The 22,591-nt window shown below is 42.0% G+C and overlaps 1 protein-coding gene across 1 annotated transcript in view; it reads right to left on the minus strand.

The window, feature by feature from the left end:
- Window positions 1–22,591, minus strand: part of TMPRSS2 (transmembrane serine protease 2) — a 53,515-nt gene that overhangs the window by 24,533 nt on the left and 6,391 nt on the right. Inside the window, exons 2-3 of the mRNA XM_075854628.1 lie at window positions 3,176–3,236; window positions 194–401 (exon numbers count right to left, since the gene is read on the minus strand). Of these exons, the coding sequence (XP_075710743.1) occupies window positions 194–401; window positions 3,176–3,184 (217 nt within the window). The 5' untranslated portion in view covers window positions 3,185–3,236. The remainder of the gene's footprint in view (window positions 1–193; window positions 402–3,175; window positions 3,237–22,591) is intronic.

Below are 22,591 nucleotides of genomic sequence, written 5' to 3' on the forward strand. Positions count from 1 at the left end.
TGCATAGGGGTCACTGTCATTGCAGTTTTCAATCATGCATGGATGGAAGTATTTCAAATAAGAAAGTTTAGAGCTGGTGGAGAGCAATCGATTGGTAAACCATGAGGCTGGCAGAAATGTTCTCATATTATTATGGGGCACATCCTATATGCCCCATATGAGAAACATTTTTGCTTACAGGAAAGACACTTACTTGAAGAATACCATTTTGTGGAGTTTGCTTGTTGATTTGCTGGCACAGTCTGATGAGGAGTCACCTGAGGCAAGTATTGTGGCAGCGGAGAGACGTATGGGGGTGGGGGTGTAGGGTATGATTCGTATACATTGTGTGGAACTCGGTTGTCGTATATGTTGCTGTACTCCTGCTGGTACCCGTTATTGTCATAATAGGGGGGCGCATTCTGTATGAAAGATAAAACATTTTATTTCAGACTGGAGCCCAGCTATTGATGATAATAGGGAACATATCATTTTTAAAAATGGACTAGGTTATTCTAGGTTAATTATTCTTGACACGTAGTCAAAGTCTTGCACCAACAAATCATATTCCAACTCTCATTCCTCAGGGGCGCTTTTCCGTGGGCAACTCATCTACTGTTCAACTAGTTTGGATGAATCTGCCTCAAGGTGGAGCAGATCTAACGGTAAAATTTGGTGTAGCTGTAGAGAGCGCCAGTGAGCACCTTGCCCCATGGCTTACACAGGCAGAGTGGTTTAGTACCATTCACGGTAATGGTGTGGAGCTGCAGTACCAGAAACAGCCGCACTCACATGTATGGCGCTGTTCCTGTGTAAATAATTAAGGGGGATGCGGCGTCAGGAATCGCAGGTCATACCCCACATACGAGATCGTGACAAATTATCTTAAGAATAGTTCAACAATGTTTTGGTCCCGGAAAACCCCTTTAAAGTTTATGGACCTTTCATCAATTCACTACGGCTGATTCATTAGGTGGTTTGGGTTAACAAACTGCATCACTTGAATTTTCTTTAGCAGGTTCTGCCCTTGAAGAAATAATGTAAGAGACTTGGGGGCCACGGACCTCCTCTGGCTATGGGTCCGAGGGCACTGCCCTAATACCCAAATGGTCCGTCTTCCTATACAATGCGTATATTAAAAATGTATTGACTGTACACTTTAAATAGTTTTGTGTACTTAAGGCGCCACTAAATCCAAAACCCAGTAAAAATCCCTTTAATCTTCGATATCTGGGAGTTCTGGTGTAGGTCAGTTGGTAAAGAAATAGAGAATTCTATAAAAATAAAATAAAAATTTAGCGCTTGCAGCAGGTAACCACGAACGTGAAAAACAGATGCCACACGCAACGCACACGGACATGAAATGCAGAAAATATGGTTCGTTTTTTTCCCACGCAAATCGTACACGCTCGTGTGAATCTAGCCTTACATGTAAATATTAGATTCTTTTCTCTGACTATCTATTAATCCGAAACATTTGATAACCTGGTACCTCTAAAGGGGTTTTCCGAGACCGTAATATTCATGGCTTATAACATTTCTACGTGGGGGTACAACTTCCAGTAATGCTGCCGATAAGCTGAATGAAGGGTCCTCTTCATTGTTTGCCCAGTCACAGCGCCATACATATGGTTGTGGCTCTACCTGGTACTGCAGCTCAGTCCCATTTCCTTATATGGGACTGAGCTGCACTATCAGCCCCTACTTTCAGCTGATCGGCGGCAAAGTAGGACCCCCATAGATCAGATGTTGATGGCTTTTTCTATGGATAGGCAATCAGTATTACAGTCTCATGAGAACCCCTTTAAGGAGTTATTCTGTATTCTTACTTATTGTCCTCATATTTTTGGCCTGGATTTAGGTAGAACCCTCTGGTCGCTGCGTGTGGCTTTAAAATTCAGTTCCGTGTTTGCGGATACTTTGATTTGTTGCAAACAGCCGTCATTCCAGCAGATTACTCATTAATCGTAAAATAAACGGAAAGAGATTAGCTGAGTCACTACCGCACGGAGGAGGTGGATTAGGAGTTAATGTCCTATCCCAGGCCCCAGGTGAACAAATCACCGAGCCTGAACAGTGACCGTGATATTACAGTAATTAAAGCGTTACCATCGTATAATGACAAGTTGCGCAATTTTCCAGTATACTTTGTGATTAAGTTCCTTTTTGTTTCAAGATCTCTGCTTGCAGTCATTAAATAAGAAGCTTCATAGTTTACTTCGAGCAACTGAAAATTTGTCCTGGACATGTGATTATCACGTAGGTGCTTAGATAAGCGTAATGTAAATGTACGAAGTCTTACACCTGAGTGATCATCCCACGACCGCAAAAAAATATTTTGCTAGAAGATTCCACAATGATCATAGAGTCAGATCCCAGCGATCAGCCATAATCTGCTGGGGGACTCGACTGCAAGTGAGCACCACCACAGGTCAAACGAAGCATTACATGGTGCCCATTGAAATTAATGGCCTGCCCGGTTCGTTTTCTATGATCAGTTGGTGTTTTTTATTTTTTATTGAGATAAATAAAAAACACCAACGGATTATCAAATCTATAGGACATTGTTTAAATCGTAAATCCGCGCCAAACGGTAGTGTATGTGTGGAGTGACTAACTAGGTTTACTTCTTTTTGAAAAAACCCAAATTGCCATACAAAAATAAGAAAAAAAAATTAAGCAGATAAATCAAGTCCTTACATGTAAAAGTTAGAAATAGCTGTTTGGAAGCTGGAAATCACTTTTTATGATGAGAACAGAAACTTGTACTCTACACACAGTGCCGCCATCTGGTGTCCCAAAGGAGCAACTCATCCTGGTCCAGGACATGTAGTACCGCACTGTACTGTAGAGAGGCGCTACCAGACAGCCAATCAGCGCATGCACCAATACAGTGGTTTCTCCAGTGAAATGCCAGTGCTGATTGGCTGGGTCTTCCAGCCAATTATAAGCTCCGCAGATCCAGACTGTCTGTGGCATTGTACGTTGAATGTGATTTCAAGTTATTATGGACTAGGAAAGACCATTATATGCTGAAAATATTGTAACTTGAGGGACCACTGTATTTGTTTATGGGTATTTTAAACTAGACATTCCCTTTAAGACCCTATATTATACTGTATATATCTATTTTGTCTGACATGCTACATTATGTATTGTCTTTTAGTGGAAAACTAACACAACACAGATCACATACCGGATGCATATCTGCAGTAAACTGATGGGGAGAAGCATCCAATGTCTTTACTTCATGAGCCCTGAAAGAGAAAGTTATTTGTTATTAGATGTTATCCAGGGGCGTAGCTATAAGGAGGCAGAGGTAGCAGTCACACCGGAGGGGGCGCAAAGGCCCCTCTGCCACATTAGAAGACACCCATATTATAAATGACCTATAATCGTTGTAGGCTCCGGTTTCAGATTTTGAATTGGGGGCCCCCTCAAGGGAACGGGTCACCAGAAATTACCTATTGTTTTAATCAAGCTTTTATGTTCAACATATTTTCATGATTTTTTTATATTTTCGATGTCGTTATGTGTTTTCAAAAAAATAATACTAAAATCTTGCAGTTTTCACTCTGGCCACTGAGCCTCACAATAGACTGACCCTTCCTGTTCTGTAGAGATCACTTCTCAACCGTCATTTCATGATCATCACAGGTCGGATTACAATGTTATGTATGAGAATTTATAAAAAAAAGAGCGAATTGTTGAACGTCATGAACATTTGTTGATACAAATCTGTATGTGTGTGACTCACTATAAATAATGAAAGGTCAGTCCACTATGCAAAAATCTTCAATAAATTACCAATTACCCAAATGGCTTGGCAAATGAGATAAAGACGTAAAACCCTGTTAATGAATAACAAATATTGACACAAAAGGCCCCACTCAGAGTAAATGCTAAATGATCTATACGAGGTCCGATTCTCCTTCATGTATATTATATAAAAAAAAAAAATATTCCGTGACACCTTCCTTTTAATAAAAAAAAAATTTGAATTGAGCCACCAAAATGCAAACCTAAAAATAATGTTTTCGATTAAAATAGAATAAAAGTGACAGCTCAAAGTACAAAGAGATTGTTGGGCTACGCGGTGACACGTCGAGTACATATTGTTGGAAAAGTGGGGTCACAATGCAAATTCAATCATTCCCTCTAGGGAAAAAAAAAACCAAAAGAAAACACAAACAACCTTGCGACGATCACAAAACGATTGACAGAAGTCTCCTCTATCTAGAGCCGCCGCAGAGAGCGGCTCCTGCTTTGGCCGTATTGCCCCAACCAGTGGCGTAGCAATAGTAAGTGAAGAAGCAGCAGTCGCAACAGGGCCCAGATGCTTCAGGGGGCTCAAAAGCCCCTCTGCACCACGAGAAGATAGTAATAAAAATGGCCCATATTAGGTGGGGCCGTGTTACAGATTTTGTATTGGGGCCCTAGAGCTTTAAGTTTACGCCTCTGGCCTTTACCATGTATAAAGCTGAATAAGATCTATGTCCATATTAGCAGCCATAAAAAATAAAAATATAAAAAACGCTTTGCAAAAAGTCTTTATTAAAAATATCTTACCCTTTTATGTCTACAGCGCCAATGCAAAGCTATGTGTCTCCATGGCTACAGACAACAAACAAACCTATGTAGTCTGATCCTACAATCACTCTTCTAATCTGTCTCCTACTTCTTGCTAAGGCCCCATGCACACGACCGTAGTTTTCATCGGTAATTATGGATAATCGGAGGACCCATTCATTTCTATAGAACACGGACACCTTTACGTATATATTTACGGATGTGTATCCAGGCCGTAGAAATGATCAACAAAATATAGAACACATTCTATTCTTGTCCGCAATCACGGCACGGACTCGCCCCTAAAAGGCTATATGCACGTGCAAATTTGCGGACGGCTATGGATGCGGAAGCGTCGCTATGCGGCGGCAGCGGAATCCCGAAAATGGCGCCTGAGTGATCATGTGACTTTTTCAAGGGGTTGGGACATCTTTTGTAGCCTTCCCTTTTTCTTGGATCTGTAAATACAGATTCACCATGGACCTTACTTGCAGACAGCGTGATAAATATGCGGATGACTACGGACCATTTTTGCGGACAGTAAAAAAACAAACACTACGGTCGTGTGCATAAGACTTAACCTACTAAATGTAGGGGTGCGGGTAATTTTAGGGATTACGTACCCATGATGTAAACGCAAGATGTCGTACAACACAAGTTATGGTTAACATCTACGTCCTATACATTCTGGAGAGAGGTCGTATCACTAATGACAAAGACAACAGGTGGAGAAGCTTACACAAGACAAAGCAAACATCAAACCTACATCATCTGCCTGCAGCAAACCCATTGTATTCCCGGAATGCCGGGCAGCCTGTACTGAGGCAAATTTCTCGTCACCTGAATTATCATATTGCGTTAACACTTAACGAACTGGAAAATAAAAACCCTAAGATTCCTATTGACAGGTGGAGGGAACTTTAGTGGACTAAAGTCACATAGTCTAAACTTAGAAGGGTTAATAAACTTTCAGAAAACTTCTGGACATGTCAGGTTGTGTTCACACAGAGAATTCCAGGCGAAAAAGCGCACCAAGCTGTGGTGCAGTTTATTGCCCAGAACGTCCGCTGCGGAAAACTGCAACACTTACCGGCCTGGTAGAAAGCCGGCCTCCTGGGATGACATTCAGCCTGTGATTGGATGCAGCGGTCACATGGGATGAAACGTCATCCCAGGCGGAAAAACCGCCGTATTTACGCAACGTGTGAACTGACCCTCATAGTGACATGTCAGAAGTGATCGGCGTGGGTTAGAGCGCGGAAACCCCCACCGATCGCTAAAACGAAGCAGCAGCTGAGCCGCTTTGTTTCTGATTGGCTTATCTCGGAAACAAATGTACGGACTCAGACGTTCTATTGAGTCCGTACACCAATTTCTCGGCTTTCGGAGAAAGGCCGATTAGAAACCAAGCGGCTCAGCGCTGACACGCGCTGCAATTTCGTTTTAGCCACTGCTGGCGGTCTCAGTGCTCGAACCCCCACCAATCAAAACTTCTGCCATCACTATGACATGTTAAAAGTGTTCTGAAAGTTTAGTTACACTTTAGGGCATCTAACAGACCTGTTGATCACCCCTTTCCCCCAAACTTCAATTTGGGGCATCACAAAAAAACACCTTATGTAAATTGAGGCCAATCTTGTTTGATCGGGCGCTTTTTTTCTGGCCTACTTTTTCGGAAGCTGCCCTAAGCGACAGGTGACAGGTTCCCGCTGTAAGGGATATTATTTCCTTAGAATATAATTGTTTGTTGGATTAAGGACACACGGCAGTGGAAATGGGAGGCCTTATTCCCCTTTTATATAGGTGTTGTGAGTCCGCATAGGACTCCTACTCTCCATATCATCAAATAAGGGATGGGGCAGAAACTGTGTTTCAGGGTACCCCTCTTTCCTACAAATAATGTGTTCTCAGGCTCAGAAATGGGGGATGTAGTTATATGAACTAGGAGGTTACTTGCAACCACCACTAGGGGGAGCCAACCACAAATAGATTTAGCCGTTCCCATGGAGTTCAATACTAGCTGTATAAATCCATATGTAGTGAGCTCCCCCTAGTGGTGGCTGCAGATAGACAGAAATATACAACAAAATTTGGAGGGAATTTGGAGCTCTGTGTAAAAAAACAAAAACGGAGCCTAGATCGATATAAAAATAAGAAAAAAAATTAAAATCAGCCAACTTTGGAGTAAAAAATGAACAATATTGTTCAAGGGTGGAAATTCATTTTAAAGATGGATTCCTGTTTTAGCCTTTATTGTCTTTATTTTTTAATCATGGAACCATATTTCTGCCATTAATGAAAAAAAATAAAAAAAAATTCCAATGGGTAAATCAGCAAAAAAACAAACAAAAAAAAAACAAAAACTCTGTGTTAAAGAACACAAACAAAGAAAAAAAAAAAAATGGGGGGGGGGGGAAACTTCCGTGAATTATTTGCTCAGCGTAAAGCTAGGCCTCCCTTTTGCGGACTTCTTTGGAAAATGTATATATGTTGGAAACAATGGCAGGAAAAATCTGAGTAAATATACTAATAAATCTGCCGCATTGTGATAGAACCATCTATGGAGTTGTGCCAAATGACAAACTCACCTCTGCTACATTTATATGCCGTTGGCACGAAGGACCCAGCGTGTGAATGTTATTTCCCTGTGAAATTTATTGTTTTACTGCAGGAAGTCCAGTATTTATTGCCTAGTTAGTGTGCAGCGTTTAGATGTCGAACGTCTATATAGTCATGGAAATTCCAGGCCTGTAGGAGGGGCTACTAGAAAACTATACATGCATTTATACAGCTAATCTCTTGTAGGCCATCTTTTTGGTACATTTGCTTGAAATTGATCTATCAGGTCTCTGAGGATGGCACGAGGTAGACAAGAAAACGCGGAGCTTGGGAATATATAGTTTTCTAAGATTTCATTTAGTATTTTCATGTAAAAATCTGTTTAACTGCTGCCACAACTTAGAGAAAGCCTGTGGGTCCTGCTTCCACCGCCCTCTCATAAAGAAAGCCTGTGGGTCCTGCTTCCACCGCCCTCTCATAAAGAAAGCCTGTGGGTCCTGCTTCCACCGCCCTCTCATAAAGAAAGCCTGTGGGTCCTGCTTCCACCGCCCTCTCATAAAGAAAGCCTGTGGGTCCTGCTTCCCCCGCCCTCTCATAAAGAAAGCCTGTGGGTCCTGCTTCCCCCGCCCTCTCAGAGAGAAAGCCTTGTGGGTCCTGCTTCCCCCGCCCTCTCAGAGAGAAAGCCTTGTGGGTCCGGCTTCCCCCGCCCTCTCAGAGAGATAGCCTTGTGGGTCCGGCTTCCCCCGACCCTCATAAAGAAAGACTATGGGTCCTGCTTCCGCTGCCCTCTCATAGGAGAAAGCCTGTGGGTCCTGCTTCCCCCTCCCTCTCTGAGGGGGGGGGGGGGAGCAGGACTCACAGGCTCTCTCTGAGAGGGAGGGGGGAGCAGGACTCACAGGCTCTCTCTATTGTCGATTGACATGCAAATACAAATATGTCCCAAGAATCAGTATCACCCCTCACCATCAGCAATGCATCATGGTGTGAATACCACCGCATTGAAAATTATGCTATTTTTTTCTCAAATATTCTCATAAAATCCATTAAAAAAAAATCCTGGAAAATTGGGGGCAAGTGGAGATGCATGGGCCTAGAGATTGTTTTATGGGTGAGCCGTTACCGATACGTACCCTGCAAAACCATAACACAGCCATGTGCATGAGCCCTAAAAGTAAAGCTATAAAGCAAGTAAATATCAACATGCCCGAACCTTCTCTCCCCCGACATCTGCCATCCGGGGGGGGGGGGGGGGGGGGCGTAGTCAGGACGCCACCACGCACATTAGATGGTTGGTCAAACAAATCGGTGGGTACGACCAACATACATTTAACCTGTATGGCCAGTCTGAAGGCCCAAGCGAAGAGCATCACAGGGACCTATGCTTTGTGGGCTGGGATTTTGTTTGTGTGAAACCGGCCGTAGGGCTCATTCAGATGATTAAACAACGACCGTCACACGGACTCATGTATTTTAATGGGGCCGTTCACACGGCCGTTGTGAAGGGTTCCGTGAAAAAATAGGACATGTCCTATTTTTTTGCGCTTCACTCATACCTCTGTAGACTTCAGTCTATAAGGGATGTGTGATAACACGTTCCGCACGGGTGCACCTCGGACATGAAAAACGGCAGTGTGAATGTAGCCTTAGGCTATAAATACAGCGCTGGTTATCTAGGTTACTTTTCAGGGTGCAAAAACACAACTGCAACTAGGCCCTCCCTCCTGACTGGCCCATAGATCCCAGTACTACATAAGTGAATGATCCCCTCTGATTATCATAGCTCTCGGGGGTCATATATAATCCATAGATTTTCTCAGTGGGCCGATATTTCACGGTGCATGGCCAGCTTAAAGTGAAGCGTTACCTATTATATTGCAGGGGTGTAGCTAGGGAGGGGGTGCATGGGCCTTAGGTGACAGAGTAAAATTCCGAGCATAGAGGAGGGCAGGGGCAGAGATATCCAGTCCCTTCATAAAGTGAATCCGGGCTACAGTGATGCCCAACAGTGCTGGGCCTTTTCAACATTAAAAGTACCTATGGGCAATTGCCCCCTACTTTTTGAGTTGCCAAATTCTATTTTTGTCTTCCCAGCGTGATACCGTTATAAAAAGTGCCAATTATAGCAGGCTGCCCGTGTTTTATGACACATGACAATAAAAGTTTATGTTGTACAGGAGATAAGGTCACACGTCACGGAGAAGAATATTTCACATTGTGTTCCAGAGATAACCGAGATCCCCGAGTAAAGTCACAGAGGAAATGCGCAACTTTTTGTATTTTCAAGGAGTGTCAAGAACGTGATGTTTTATGCCGTGTACAAGTCGTTCCATGATCTATAGATCGCTTGTAGAAGTCAGCAGCGTATAATAGTGCAGCAGCGTAATAAGAGGAGCGGCTGATATCAGTCACATGTATGATGTAAACGTCTCCGGAGGTTCTCAGTACTTTATCCTGCACAGTGAACGTCGTAAAAACAACAACAACACCACAAACACACGCCAGAATTGCTGTTTTTTTTTTGTTACTTTACCTCCCAAAATAAATGAAATAAAAAAAGTGATAAAAAAAAATAAATTTTATATTATATTTATATTAAAACTACCGCTTGCCCTGCAAGAAACAAACTCTCACACAGATTTATTTACAAAAAAAAATTTTTTTTTTAAGAAATTGTTTTTGTTTTCTAAAACTAGTAAAACACTGAAAAAAAACACAAATATATAGAAATTTGGTATCGCCGTAATCGGAATGACCCGCAGAATGAACTCAACATGTCATTTTTACCGCACGGTGACTGCCCTAAAAACGAAACTCAAAAAGCAATGGAAGAATTGCTGTTTTTTTTTAATTCTACCCCACAAAATAATTTTTTCAAGTTTCCCAGTACATTAAGTGCCATTGAAAACTACAACTCATCCTGCAAAAAAAGCCTTGTAGGTCTAGATCAACAGACAAAAAAAATAAAGTTATGGCATGCGGAAAGCGGTTATAGAAAAACCAAAAGTGAAAAATAGCAAAAAGTAGTTACAAGCGCCCGCCACCGTGATTGATCCTATGTAAGAATTGATCCGTTCATTTTTGGAACTGCCTGTAGAAATAAAACGGGACAGAAATTATGAACTTTTTTTTGCTTGTTAAAAAAAAATATCTGCCTACCCATATGTGCTTATTACCAAGAAGGTCCCTCTCCGAAACGTGTGTCATATCAGACAAAGGGACCCATCTGTGGTCAACTTAAAGGGAAGGTGTCATGATTTTTTTTTATTATTATATTGCTTTCAATATAATGTAAACAAAAATTGTATGTATTTGTGATGTCACTTTCTACTTTTTAATGTATTCTTACTTTTACTTCTCTGTGGGGGCTGCCATTTTTTTTTCATCTCTGTATGTGTCGATGAACGACACATACAGAGATGGAATACGGCAGCTACAGGGCATAGGAGTCAATGAACGGCTCCCGTCCATTGCCTCTACTATCTGGCTCTGTACTGCGCAGACACAGGTCAGAGTCACACAGCAGAGAAGCCGGTTTGTAGGGAGATAGCAGGCACCATTATGAAGACCGGCTGCACTGCAGGTAAGATGTGTGTCTCTGTCTGTCCCTCGCTCTCGCAAACCCTCGCTCTCGTGACCCCCGACGGGGCCCCCCACCCGACGGGCCCCCCCCACCGTCGCTAGATGTATTCTCAGTGTGGACGGTGTGCGGAGCTAAGATTGTCAGATGTAGTAGAGGTGTGTGTGTGTGTGTGTGAGTGTGTGTGTGTGTGTGTGAGTGTGTGTAGCAGTGCTGAGTGTGAGATGTATTCTCAGTGTGGACGGTGTGGGGACTGTAATCGGGTGAGGAATCCGTCAGCAGGAGGTCGGGGAGGAGACTGTCAGCAGCAGATGGTTATTCCTATCACAGAGTGGTGTGACAGTCTCCTCTACTGCGGAGAAGACTGTCAGCAGGATTGTATGGCGACGCTGGAGGAAACTGTCAGCAGTATTGGGTGGTGATCCTGGAGGAGACTGTCAGCAGGATGGAGGGATAAAGACATTTAGCAGGAGAGGCATATAAAATGAGCAAAAAAAACGTGTCAAATACACGCCGTCTGTACCCGTCAACTGAAAAGTCAGTCACTTCACTTTCATCATAAGGGTATGTTCACACGCAGTGTTTTCAGCCATTTTTCGGGCCGTAAACGTCCAGAAAAACGGCGTAAAAATCGGGAGCAGAACGCCTACAAACATCTGCCCATTAGTTTCAATTGGAAATACGGCATTCTGTTCCGACGGGGCGGTTTTTTAAGCAGCCATTTTCCAAAAACGGCATGTAAAAAGACGCCTGCCAAAAAGAAGTGCATGTCACTTCTTGGGACGTTTTTCATAGACTCTATAGAAAAACAGCTCCAAAAACGGACGTAAAGAAAGCGAGTTTGATTAAAAAAAATGGCTGAAAATCAGGAGCTGTTTTCCCTTTGCTTAGTAAGTGTGTGAACACACCCTTAGCCTTTTGGTGTGCCCTATAACTTCTGCGAGCTGCATTTCAACAATCACACCCAAAATGGCAGCCGGACACTGCTTAGCAATTTGAAGACACCTTTTCCTGGCTTGTAGGAGGGGGGGGGGGGAGATTCCCTCCCACATTTACAGCAGCTGTGAGTCAGGTTGCTCTGTCTTATTCACCTTGCTGTAATTCTGGGAAGTGCTCCCTCTGGTGGCCAACATAGGAAAACATGTCAAATTATTATTTAATTTTTAATACTTTCCACCAGGTTTAATTCGCGACACATTCCCTTTAATGTATGAGCGCCAGTGACACGAAACACAGACTATGTATACGAGCCCTGCAGATCCTCCTGCCGCTGTAACATGCCCCAAAATGACCCAAAATGGTAGACATAGCAGAATTGACTCTCGTAAGATGACGGAGATGAACCTTAAATACTTTAAGCACATCATCATCATCATCAACATTACAATTAGTTTCACTGTCTAAAGCGGTCACAGCAGTGTCACATGAAACCACCATTGTATATACAGCACAGGTGGTAAACTGTCCTATCGTTGTTCCTGTCTATGGTCACATTTAAAGGGGCCGTTTCCATTAAAATCTGTGAAATAAAACAAATTTGCATAGAATTTTTGAAGAATATTTTTAATCAGGGTGTGGAAAAAGTTGTAGACAAACAGCTCAACCGTAAGACCAGTCAGAGGTGTACAGAAGGAAGGGCGGGGGCGGGGGTAAGGTCAAACATCCCTTTATTGGGCTGATCGTGAGCACTACCCACAGGCTTCATGGCACAAACCAAGAGACAGCAATCAGGCGACACACCTGTTGCCATAACAGCATATATTAATAGCAGACAGCAGGTGGCGCTGCTTCTCCTTTTTGCCTTGCAGAGCACGCTCACGTCACGAGCACGCTCACATTACAGCGGGGTGGATCGGAGATTAATTTGTGGTACGGCGCTGCTCAAGGTTCAGTTTGCGCATGTGTTGTGCGCGTTCACCCACCCTATAAAAAAAAACAACTAAATAAATACTGAGGACAGACAGCGCCTCCCGGTGCTCGTGTAAGTATAGTCGGAGGGTGGATTGCCCAGAGTGCACTATGATTTTTATTTGAAGCACCTCCTTTATTTTTTCAATTAAGCACACCACATTCAATTCCTTTGATTTCTATGAGAAAAAAAATCAACACCTTAGGTGCACGGGCCGCATGAGAAATTCTTTGCAAGTATTGCTGCATTAAACATTGAGCAAGTATTTGGGTTGACCTTAGGGGTGTGTGACCTAAGCAGTCACAAAGGGCGTATCGGCAGCTACTGCCGAGGTGGACAAAATAGATATAGATAGGAATAGATAGCCTGGCACGCTGAGCTACGCGGTTTCCGTAAGCCCCATAGAACTGAATGGCAGTTACAGAAACAGCTTAGCAAGTGAGCTACGCTGTTTCCGTACTCCCGACCATGTAGTCAGATGATATGTGCGGGTCCCAGAGGTGGGACCCGCATTGATCTGACATTTATGACCTGTCCTTTGGATGTGTCATAAATGTCCGAGATGGGAAAATCCCTTTAATATTTATGATATTGCAGAATGAGGGTCTTCACACAGAGCGTTTTAGGAAACATGTTGTGCCGTCTTTCCTGGCGTTTTTCGGCAAAAAAAGATGCAACCAGATTATACCTGGAAGTCAATAGGGAATTATTAAACGCACACCACTTTTTTTTTGTTAGTTTCGTTTTTTCCTTTGTCTTGCGCTTTTTTGGTCAGTGGCATTTTTTTTTAAATTGCAAAAAAGAGTCGGTTCGGCGTATTTTCAGTCAGTAAGGGCCATTCTTGCTCCCAAACGCTCTTGTTTTTCTTTGGCCTGATCCCCAAAAAAATTTCATTGTGTCTTGCATTTTTTATTGGGTTTTTTTTGCATCGCTCCTTATGCTATAAATCGCATGAGGTTTGATTTACATGATTTCCAATGTAAAAAAGTCACATAAAAAAATGCATGTAAGAAACAGACACGAAAACCAACTATTTTTAGAAAATGCGATAAAAAAAAAAAAAAAAAAAAATCACAAAAAGGGCATGCACCATACAATTTTTTTTTGTCGTTTTAACAATAATACAAAATAAAAACACTGCTAGAAAAGGGTGTGTGAATGAAGTCATAAGGTGGCCATACACACTAGATGGGTGTCAGACATACTCGCCGTTTTCAGAGAAACATCGAATGGGCATGCCGGCGTCACCCCCAACGACAGATATCGGGGCATGTTGAATTTCAACATACCCAAACTTTTTTGTTTGATAATAGTATAGTCGTTGCCAGAAGAGCCTTCTCCCCATTGAATACATATCCACGTTCGGTCGAGTTGAGCGTGTATGTTGTAGTCGCTAGGAACAGCGGTCGACTGAGTGATCGTTCGATCGACAGCTATGTAAAGTGTATGGCCAGCTTCCGTTAGAAGCTTTATAGCATTGTTATTAGATTACTTTATGTATGGAGTTGTTTTTTGGTAACTATGTTGATATTTGACCACTGTATTAACTTGAGCATTAGGGTATGCGCACACGTAGTGTTTTCAGGCGTATTTCGGGGCGTTTACACCCCGAAATACGCCTGAAAAAAACCGGAAGCAGAACGCCTACAAACATCTACTCATTGATTTCAATTGGAAATACGACGTTCTGTTCCGACGGGGCGTTTTTTTACGCCTCATTTTCAAAAAACTGCACGTGAAAAGACGCCCGCGAAGAAGAATGTATGTGTATGTCACTTCTTGAGCAGTTTTTCATGGACTAGAGAAAAACCGCCCCAAAAACAGCCGTAAAAAACGCCTCAAAAAACGCGAGTGGCTTTCTCTTGAATACAGCTCCGTATTTTCAGCCGTTTTTTGCTAAGCGTGTGAACATAGCCTTAAGGGGCACTGCTACTTAGGCACTGTATAGTTTATTATTTTTTCAGTGTACAGTGGTGGCTGCACTACATAGCACTATTTTTAGGTAATTAATTGTATGGAAGTGTTATATGGCCAATGTACGGTTACGTAGGCAGCCTACCGTATGGCGCTTTCAATTAGGCCAAGTTATGTGGGGCATGTACCAGTAGGGTTTGTATTCAGAACACGATCCAACTGTGGCCAAAAGATATTGAATATATATAATAGATATTAACCCCTTCCCACTCAGCTCAGCACTATTACGTCGGGTTAAGCGCATCGTTCGCTCTCAACTCAGTAATATTACTGACCCGAGTAAATACTGTAATGGCAGGAAGGAGGTGAAGGGAAAGTGAGCCCTAATCTACCCACCGCCCTGTCCCTGCCTACTTGCAACGACCCGCCCTAGGCGACGAGGTACAACTGGGCGGCGGTCCCTACGCTGGCTAAGTGCACAGGAAGACAAACAGGGAACACGCAAGGGAAGGGGCAGTAGCCACGGAACGCCACGAGGAAACGGGGCGGCGAACGAACAGTCAGGACCAGGACGAAGTGAGTACACCCGAGCAGGCACGGAGACAGAAGCAAGCCAGGGCAAGCAAGCAGGTCAAGCAGAACTGCAGCAAGGCAGAAGCACGGCAGAAGCAGGCTGGAGCAAGCAGCAGAGGACAGGAATCCAAAAGAATTACAAGCACTGAGGGAGAGCACAGGGCAGGTAATAAAGGGCAGGGGGCGGAGCTAACTCCGAGAGACCAGGCCGCGATAGGCTCTCCCACTCCTGAGCCTGCCACCCTGGTTGGTGGGAGATGGTGTCAGTCGAGCAGGTCTGGCCTCAGGTGTGGATTGATTAATCCCAGGAGTATAGCTAGATGAAGTACCTGGCAGATCCCTAACAAATACAGCGCCATTTTTCCTCAGTGTGCAGGGACCGATTGCAGTGGTCCCCACAGATTAACGCCTTTGAAGTAGCGATCGCGGCTTCTTAGGGGTTAAAACCCTGACGTCTCACATAATCGCGGCCACCGATGGTTGCTATGGCAACCGGAGCCCTAATAATGGCCTCCGGCTATGCCATCTACTGAAGCCTAGTGGGCCCTGACAAAGTCAAGACCCACTATGCTTGCTGTCAGGGAGTAGCTGACAGCTCGAATACACTGCACTAAGCATGTAGTGCAGTGTATTAGAATAGCGATCACGGCCTTCTGCCTCCAAGTTCCCTAGTGGAACTGAAAAAAAAAAAAAAAAAGTGTATAAAACAAAAAAAAAAAAAAAAGGTTTAAAAGTAAAAAACCCTCTTTTTCGCTCATTTTTCCCTTATTAAAATTTTTTATAAATAAACTATACATAAAGTATTTGGTTATTTATCCCGCGCGGTAAAGGAAAATAATAAACCATACCAGAATCACACTTCAATATAAGTTCCTTGAGGGGTGTAGTTTGCCAAATGGGGGGTTTCCACTGTTTTGGCACCACAAGACCTATTCAAACTTGACATGGGGCCTAAAATATATTCTAATAAAAAAGGAGGCCCATAATCCACTAGGTGCTCCTTTGCTTCAGAGGTCGGTGTTTCAGTCCATTAGCACTCTAGGACCACGTGGGATATTTCTAAAAACTGCAGAATCTGGGCAATAAATATTAAGTTGCGTTTCTCAGGTAAAACCTTCTGTGTAACAGAAAAAGAAATAGAATAAAAAAGGATTTTCTGACAAAAAAAATAAAATTTGTACATTTCACCTCTACTTTGCCTTAAAGAGACTCTGTCACCACATTATAAGTGCCCTATCTCCTACATAATCTGATCGGCGCTATAATGTAGGTGACAGAAATGCTTTTTATTTATAAAAACGATCTATTTTTACCACGTTATTAGCGATTTTAGCTTTATGCTAATTAGTTTCTTAATGGACAACTGGGCGTGTTTTACTATTGACCAAGTGGGCGTTGCACAAAGGAGTGTATGACGCTGACCAATCAGTGACCAATCAGTGTCATGCACTTCTCTCCATTAATTTACTCCACGCATAGGGATCCTGCTGGATCACTATGTGCTGTCTTATACTGACACATTAACGTTACTGAAGTGTTTAGACAGTGAATAGACATTCCTTCCAGTCAGGACGAGATGTCTATTCACAATCCCGACACTTCGTTAACGTTTCTGTGGTACTTACAGCAGAGCAAAGCGTAATCTCGCGAGATCACGCTGTAAATGACAGGTTACAGGGAGATTACGCTTGCTCTGCTGTAAGTACCACAGAAACGTTAACGACGTGTCGGGATTGTGAATAGACATCCCGTCCTGGCTGGAAGGAATGTCTAAACACACATTAATGTTACTGAAGTAAGTATCACACAGCACATACTGATCTAGCAGGATCCCTATGCGCTGAGGAAATGAATGGAGAGAAGTGCATGACGCTGATTGGTCACTGATTGGTAAGCGTCATACACTCCCCTGTACAACGCCCACTTGGTCAATAGTAAAACACGTCCATTAAGAAACTAATTAGCATAAAGCTAAAATCGCTAATAACGGTGAAAATTGATCGTTTTTCTAAATAAAAAACACTGCTGTCACCTACATTACAGCGCCGATCACATTATGTAGGAGATAGGACACTTATAATGTGGTGACAGAGCCTCTTTAAACAGAGTAGACGTGATTACTGCAGTTTCTCGAGTCTTCATGGTTCCCTTTCTGTCCCATGAGACCTGTAGGGACTCAGTGGGATGGTCAAGGGGACTTCCTGGACACCGGGACTAAGACCAGATTTGGAAACAGTCCCACTTAATCTAATGTACTTGGTGGTGTGTGTAAATTGAGCTGAGAAGCCACAATTGATTGACAAAAATTCACTCCATAATCTACAGAGTAGAAGAGGGGTGGAGTAACACATGACTGCAGGATCGGGCTACATAGGTCTGTATAGACAAAACGGTAGCATAATTTTAATCAAGGATACAGTATCTATGCAAAGTGGCTTCATTTTTTTAAATGTTTTTTTATTTTAGCTGCACTAGCACAAGAACAAAATTGTAATTCACAGAAAATGAAATGTATTGTGTAGAGTAATGCCTCCTCTCCTTGTTATGTGCACACTGTATAGATCCCTTAGGCTTTATTCAGACGAACGGGAATTACGTCCCTGCGACGAGCGTGATTTTCACGCGCGTCGCACGGACATATATTAGTCTATGGGGCGGTGCGGACATGTGCGTGATTTTTACTCAGCGTGAGTCCGCTAAAAAAAGTCACGACATGTCTGTTCTTTCGGCGTTTTGCGCGAATCACGCACCCATTGAAGTCAATGGGTGCGTGAAAACCACGCATGCCGCACGGAAGCACTTCTGTGGGACGCGCGTGATTCGCGCAACAGCTATCAAAAGGATGAATGTAAACAGAAAAGCACCACGTGCTTTTCTGTTTACAAACATCCAAATGGAGTGTCATAATGATGGCGGCTGCGCGAAAATCACACAGCCGCGCATAATATGCTGCTGCCCCACGGAGCTGTTAAGTGTTTTTTGCGTACGCAAAAACGCCACGCTCGTGTGAATCCAGCCTTAAAGTGTAACTAAACTTTTAAAAAAACTTTGACATGTCAGTAGTTTTGATGAGTGGGGGTCCGAGCACTGAGACCCCCCACCGATTGCTAATACGAAGCGTCAGAAGTGCTCGGTTGAGTGCTGTGCTGCTTCATTTCTGATCGGCTTTGGTTGGGGAGACTTATACAGTGCAGCATATTCAGCTGACAGATTTGCTTGAATGAAGCTCCATCTTTAATTTCGTTATGGAAATGCTTTCATTATTATTATGTCTCTATTTAGTACTCTGAGTGCACAAGGGTGAGTACTCACGGAGCGGCATCTTCGCATGCGGCTGAAACCACATCCACATCCAGTGGCGAATGGCTGCACGATTACCTGTAAAATCAAAAGACCATTCCACACCACATGTGCCTTCGTCATTGTGCGGCTGCCGCTCTGTGAGTGCTTACACCAAGGGTGTAGTGTTCAGCATGTATACAGATTGATTATCTCATAAACCTATAAATACACAAGACTGGTCCGATCAGGTGTCAGATATCCATATGTTAATCAGACAATGTAGATGTTCATGCGTTCATGAGCATCCGGTATTCATGTGGTAATGCACAGGTTACTGCAAATAATATAGCGTAACTAAGCCGATAAAACTAATGCTAGGTGAAGCTTACCTTTAAAATATACAAAAAATGGTTAAAAACGATAAATTCTTTGTTTATTCATAGGCTACATACATACATACAGTCGTATTACATGTCCTTGATGCACAGATCCATAGACTATGGGCCCGCACTGCACCTATGGGGGTATTCACCCCAAGATTTGTAATGCAGTGACGGACATACCATTGGTTGCAGCTGCTCAGGGGCCCACTGACACCTTATAAGCTGCTACCCGATTCCTACTGTCTATAGCTCTCAATTACCGGTAGATAAGTCTGTCTTCCTTTTGGAAGAGTCTATGATTTGCCTGGTAGCTAATTTACATATTTTTTTCCCATGGAGCACTGCCTGTAAATAAGTCTCCATAAACCATCTGGGTCTCTTCAATGAGAGAACGTTACCCCTTGAAGTATTGTCGTAGAAACCGTGATTAAAGATGAGCGATTGGAGAGCAAGGGTCCCATAGATTATTACTGCACAGTCGCCCTTTGCTGTTTGTGTCCACCCCGATTCTAATGAGTAATATACCGCAATACCTCACGTAGGCGCCATACATCTGCCGGCTGAATTCCATAGGGACACCGTATAGAGTAAATGCACAGCTATTACGTGTGCATGTAACCTTAACATGAACTCCATTCACATCCAGAGCTGCTTTCAGAATGCTTCTGGTTGCCAAAGTTAGATATCAGAATACCAGGAACATTTTAAATGCAGCTCTGGGTGTGACTAGGAAAGACCTGATGTAATTTCAACCTTTCCTAATAAATCTAAATGAACTTACTGACCGCATTGGCTGTCACCCAGCTTTTCTACACTCGTGAAAAGCAGATATTTGTAGTTATTCAGAAAAGAATGTCTTGGCGGACCTAAGCAGATTTGCTCTTCAGCACTTTGGGAAAGCAGGTTGACAACCCCTGTAAGAGCTGGAATAATGGACAGGATTAGTTGTCGGCTAACTTTACCAGAACCTGATATAACTAAACTCCGCTATAACCTGACGGAAGAGAATAACTCCGACTAAAACGTTTTGCTGCAGGGTTTTTTTTTTTCTACAAGAGGTCACCGCTCCTATATGTACAGGTACAACAACACCTGAACTTTGAACAGAACATTATATTGTAGAATAAATTAGTGAATGTTTGTTTTTGGGTTAAGTTTATCTCAACCGGGAAACTTTCCAAACAAACTGCTCAAGAGAATGTTTTATCATCTGACTGTGTAAAAGTATTCTACTGTATCCATAATAATCCAGATCTGTTTTTGTTTTTTTTTGTATATTTGCTGATACTTATCCCATATGAATGATGAACTTTTTGTGACCTACCAGGAAGAGTAAAGGCCCTTTTACACGAGCCAATTATCGGGCAAACGCTCGTTCATAGAACGCTCCATGCCGATAACTGCCATGTGTAAATGCTCGTTCATCTGCTGATCGTATTGTTTTAACTGCCTAAAGTATTATCGTTGTCGATCGCACATCTCCCTGTGCAAACAGGGAGATGTGCTGCCGAAACGATAATAATGTATGTGAACGAGCAATCGTTCCCATGCTAGCTCCATGTGAAAGCAGCAAACGCGCGCCGATCGCGAGCTGGCCTGTTGAGCAGCGCTCGTTTACACGGCACAGGTCGGGCTGTAAAAGGGGACCTTTAGGGAATGATAGTGAGAACTGCTCAACTACACCAGCAACAACTATTGTAATACTACCCTCTATGTACATGAATATAACTACTATAATACTGCCCCTATATACAAGAATATAACTTCTATAATACTGCCCTCTATATACAAGAATATAACTGCTATAATACTGCCCCTATATACAAGAATATAACTACTATAATACTGCCCCCTATATACAAGGATATAACTACTATAATACTGCCCCCTATATACAAGAATATAACTACTATAATACTTCTCCCTATATACAAGAATATAACTACTATAATACTGCTCCTATATACAAGAATATAACTACTATAATACTGCCCCTATATACAAGAATATAACTACTATAATACTGCCCCCATATACAAGAATATAACAACTATAATACTGCCCCCTATATACAAGAATATAACTACTATAATACTGCCCCCTATATACAAGAATATAACTACTATAATACTGCCCCCTATATACAAGAATATAACTACTATAATACTGCCACTATGTACAAGAATATAACTACTATAATATTGCCTCCTATATACAAGAATATAACTACTATAATACTGCTCCTATATACAGGAATATAACCACTATTACACTGCTCCCTATATACAAGAATATAACTACTATAATACTGCCCCCTATATACAAGAATATAACTTCTATAATACTGCCCCCCATATACAAGAATATAACTACTATAATACTGCCCCTATATACAAGAATATTACTACTATAATACTGCCCATATATACAAGAATATAACTACTATAATATTGCCCCTATATACAAGAATATAACTACTATAATACTGCCCATATATACAAGAATATAACTACTATAATACTGCCCCTATATACAAGAATATAACTACTATAATACTGCCCCCCATATACAAGAATATAACTACTATAATACTACCCCCCATATACAAGAATATAACTACTATAATACTGTCCCTATATACAAGAATATTACTACTATAATACTGCCCATATATACAAGAATATTACTACTATAATACTGCCCATATATACAAGAATATAACTACTATAATACTGCCCCCTATATACAAGAATATACCTACTATAATACTGCCCTCTATGTACAAGAATATAACTACTATAATACTGCTCCTATATACAAGAATATAACTACTATAATACTGCCCCCTATATACAAGAATATAACTACTATAATACTGCCACTATATACAAGAATATAACTACTATAATACTGCCACTATATACAAGAATATAACTACTATAATACTGCCCCCTATGTACAAGAATATAACTACTATAATACTGCCTCCTATATACAAGAATATAACTACTATAATACTGCCCCCTATATACAAGAATATAACTACTATAATACTGCCACTATATACAAGAATATAACTACTATAATACTGCCACTATATACAAGAATATAACTACTATAATACTGCCCCCTATATACAAGAATATAACTACTATAATACTGCTCCTATATACAAGAATATAACTACTATAATACTGCCCCCTATATACAAGAATATAACTACTATAATACTGCTCCTATATACAAGAATATAACTACTATAATACTGCCCCCTATATACAAGAATATAACTACTATAATACTGCCACCGTTGGTAAAAACACAATACGCGCCCAGTTGGTAAAACGAGAAAACGCGCCCAGTTGTCCATTGAAAAGCTCATTTGCATAAATATAAAATTGCTCATAACTTGGGCAAAAATGATCGTTACAAAAAAAAACTTTGCTGTTATCTACATTGCAGCACCGATCACTGAATAGGGATTTGATAATCTGGTGACAGAGCCTCTTTAAAGAGGCTCTGTCACCAGATTTTGCAACCCCTATCTGCTATTGCAGCAGATCGGCGCTGCAATGTAGATTACAGTAACGTTTTTATTTTTAAAAAACGAGCATTTTTGGCCAAGTTATGACCATTTTTGTAATTATGCAAATGAGGCTTGCAAAAGTCCAAGTGGGTGTGTTTAAAAGTAAAAGTCCAAGTGGGCGTGTATTATGTGCGTACATCGGGGCGTTTTTACTACTTTTACTAGCTGGGCGCTGTGAAGAGAAGTAACATCCTCTTCTCTTCAGAACGCCCAGCTTGTGACAGTGCAGATCTGTGACGTCACTCACAGGTCCTGCATCG

Source organism: Rhinoderma darwinii, chromosome 2, assembly GCF_050947455.1.
Source record: "Rhinoderma darwinii isolate aRhiDar2 chromosome 2, aRhiDar2.hap1, whole genome shotgun sequence".
In the NCBI taxonomy this organism is placed as follows: Eukaryota; Metazoa; Chordata; class Amphibia; order Anura; family Rhinodermatidae; genus Rhinoderma; species Rhinoderma darwinii.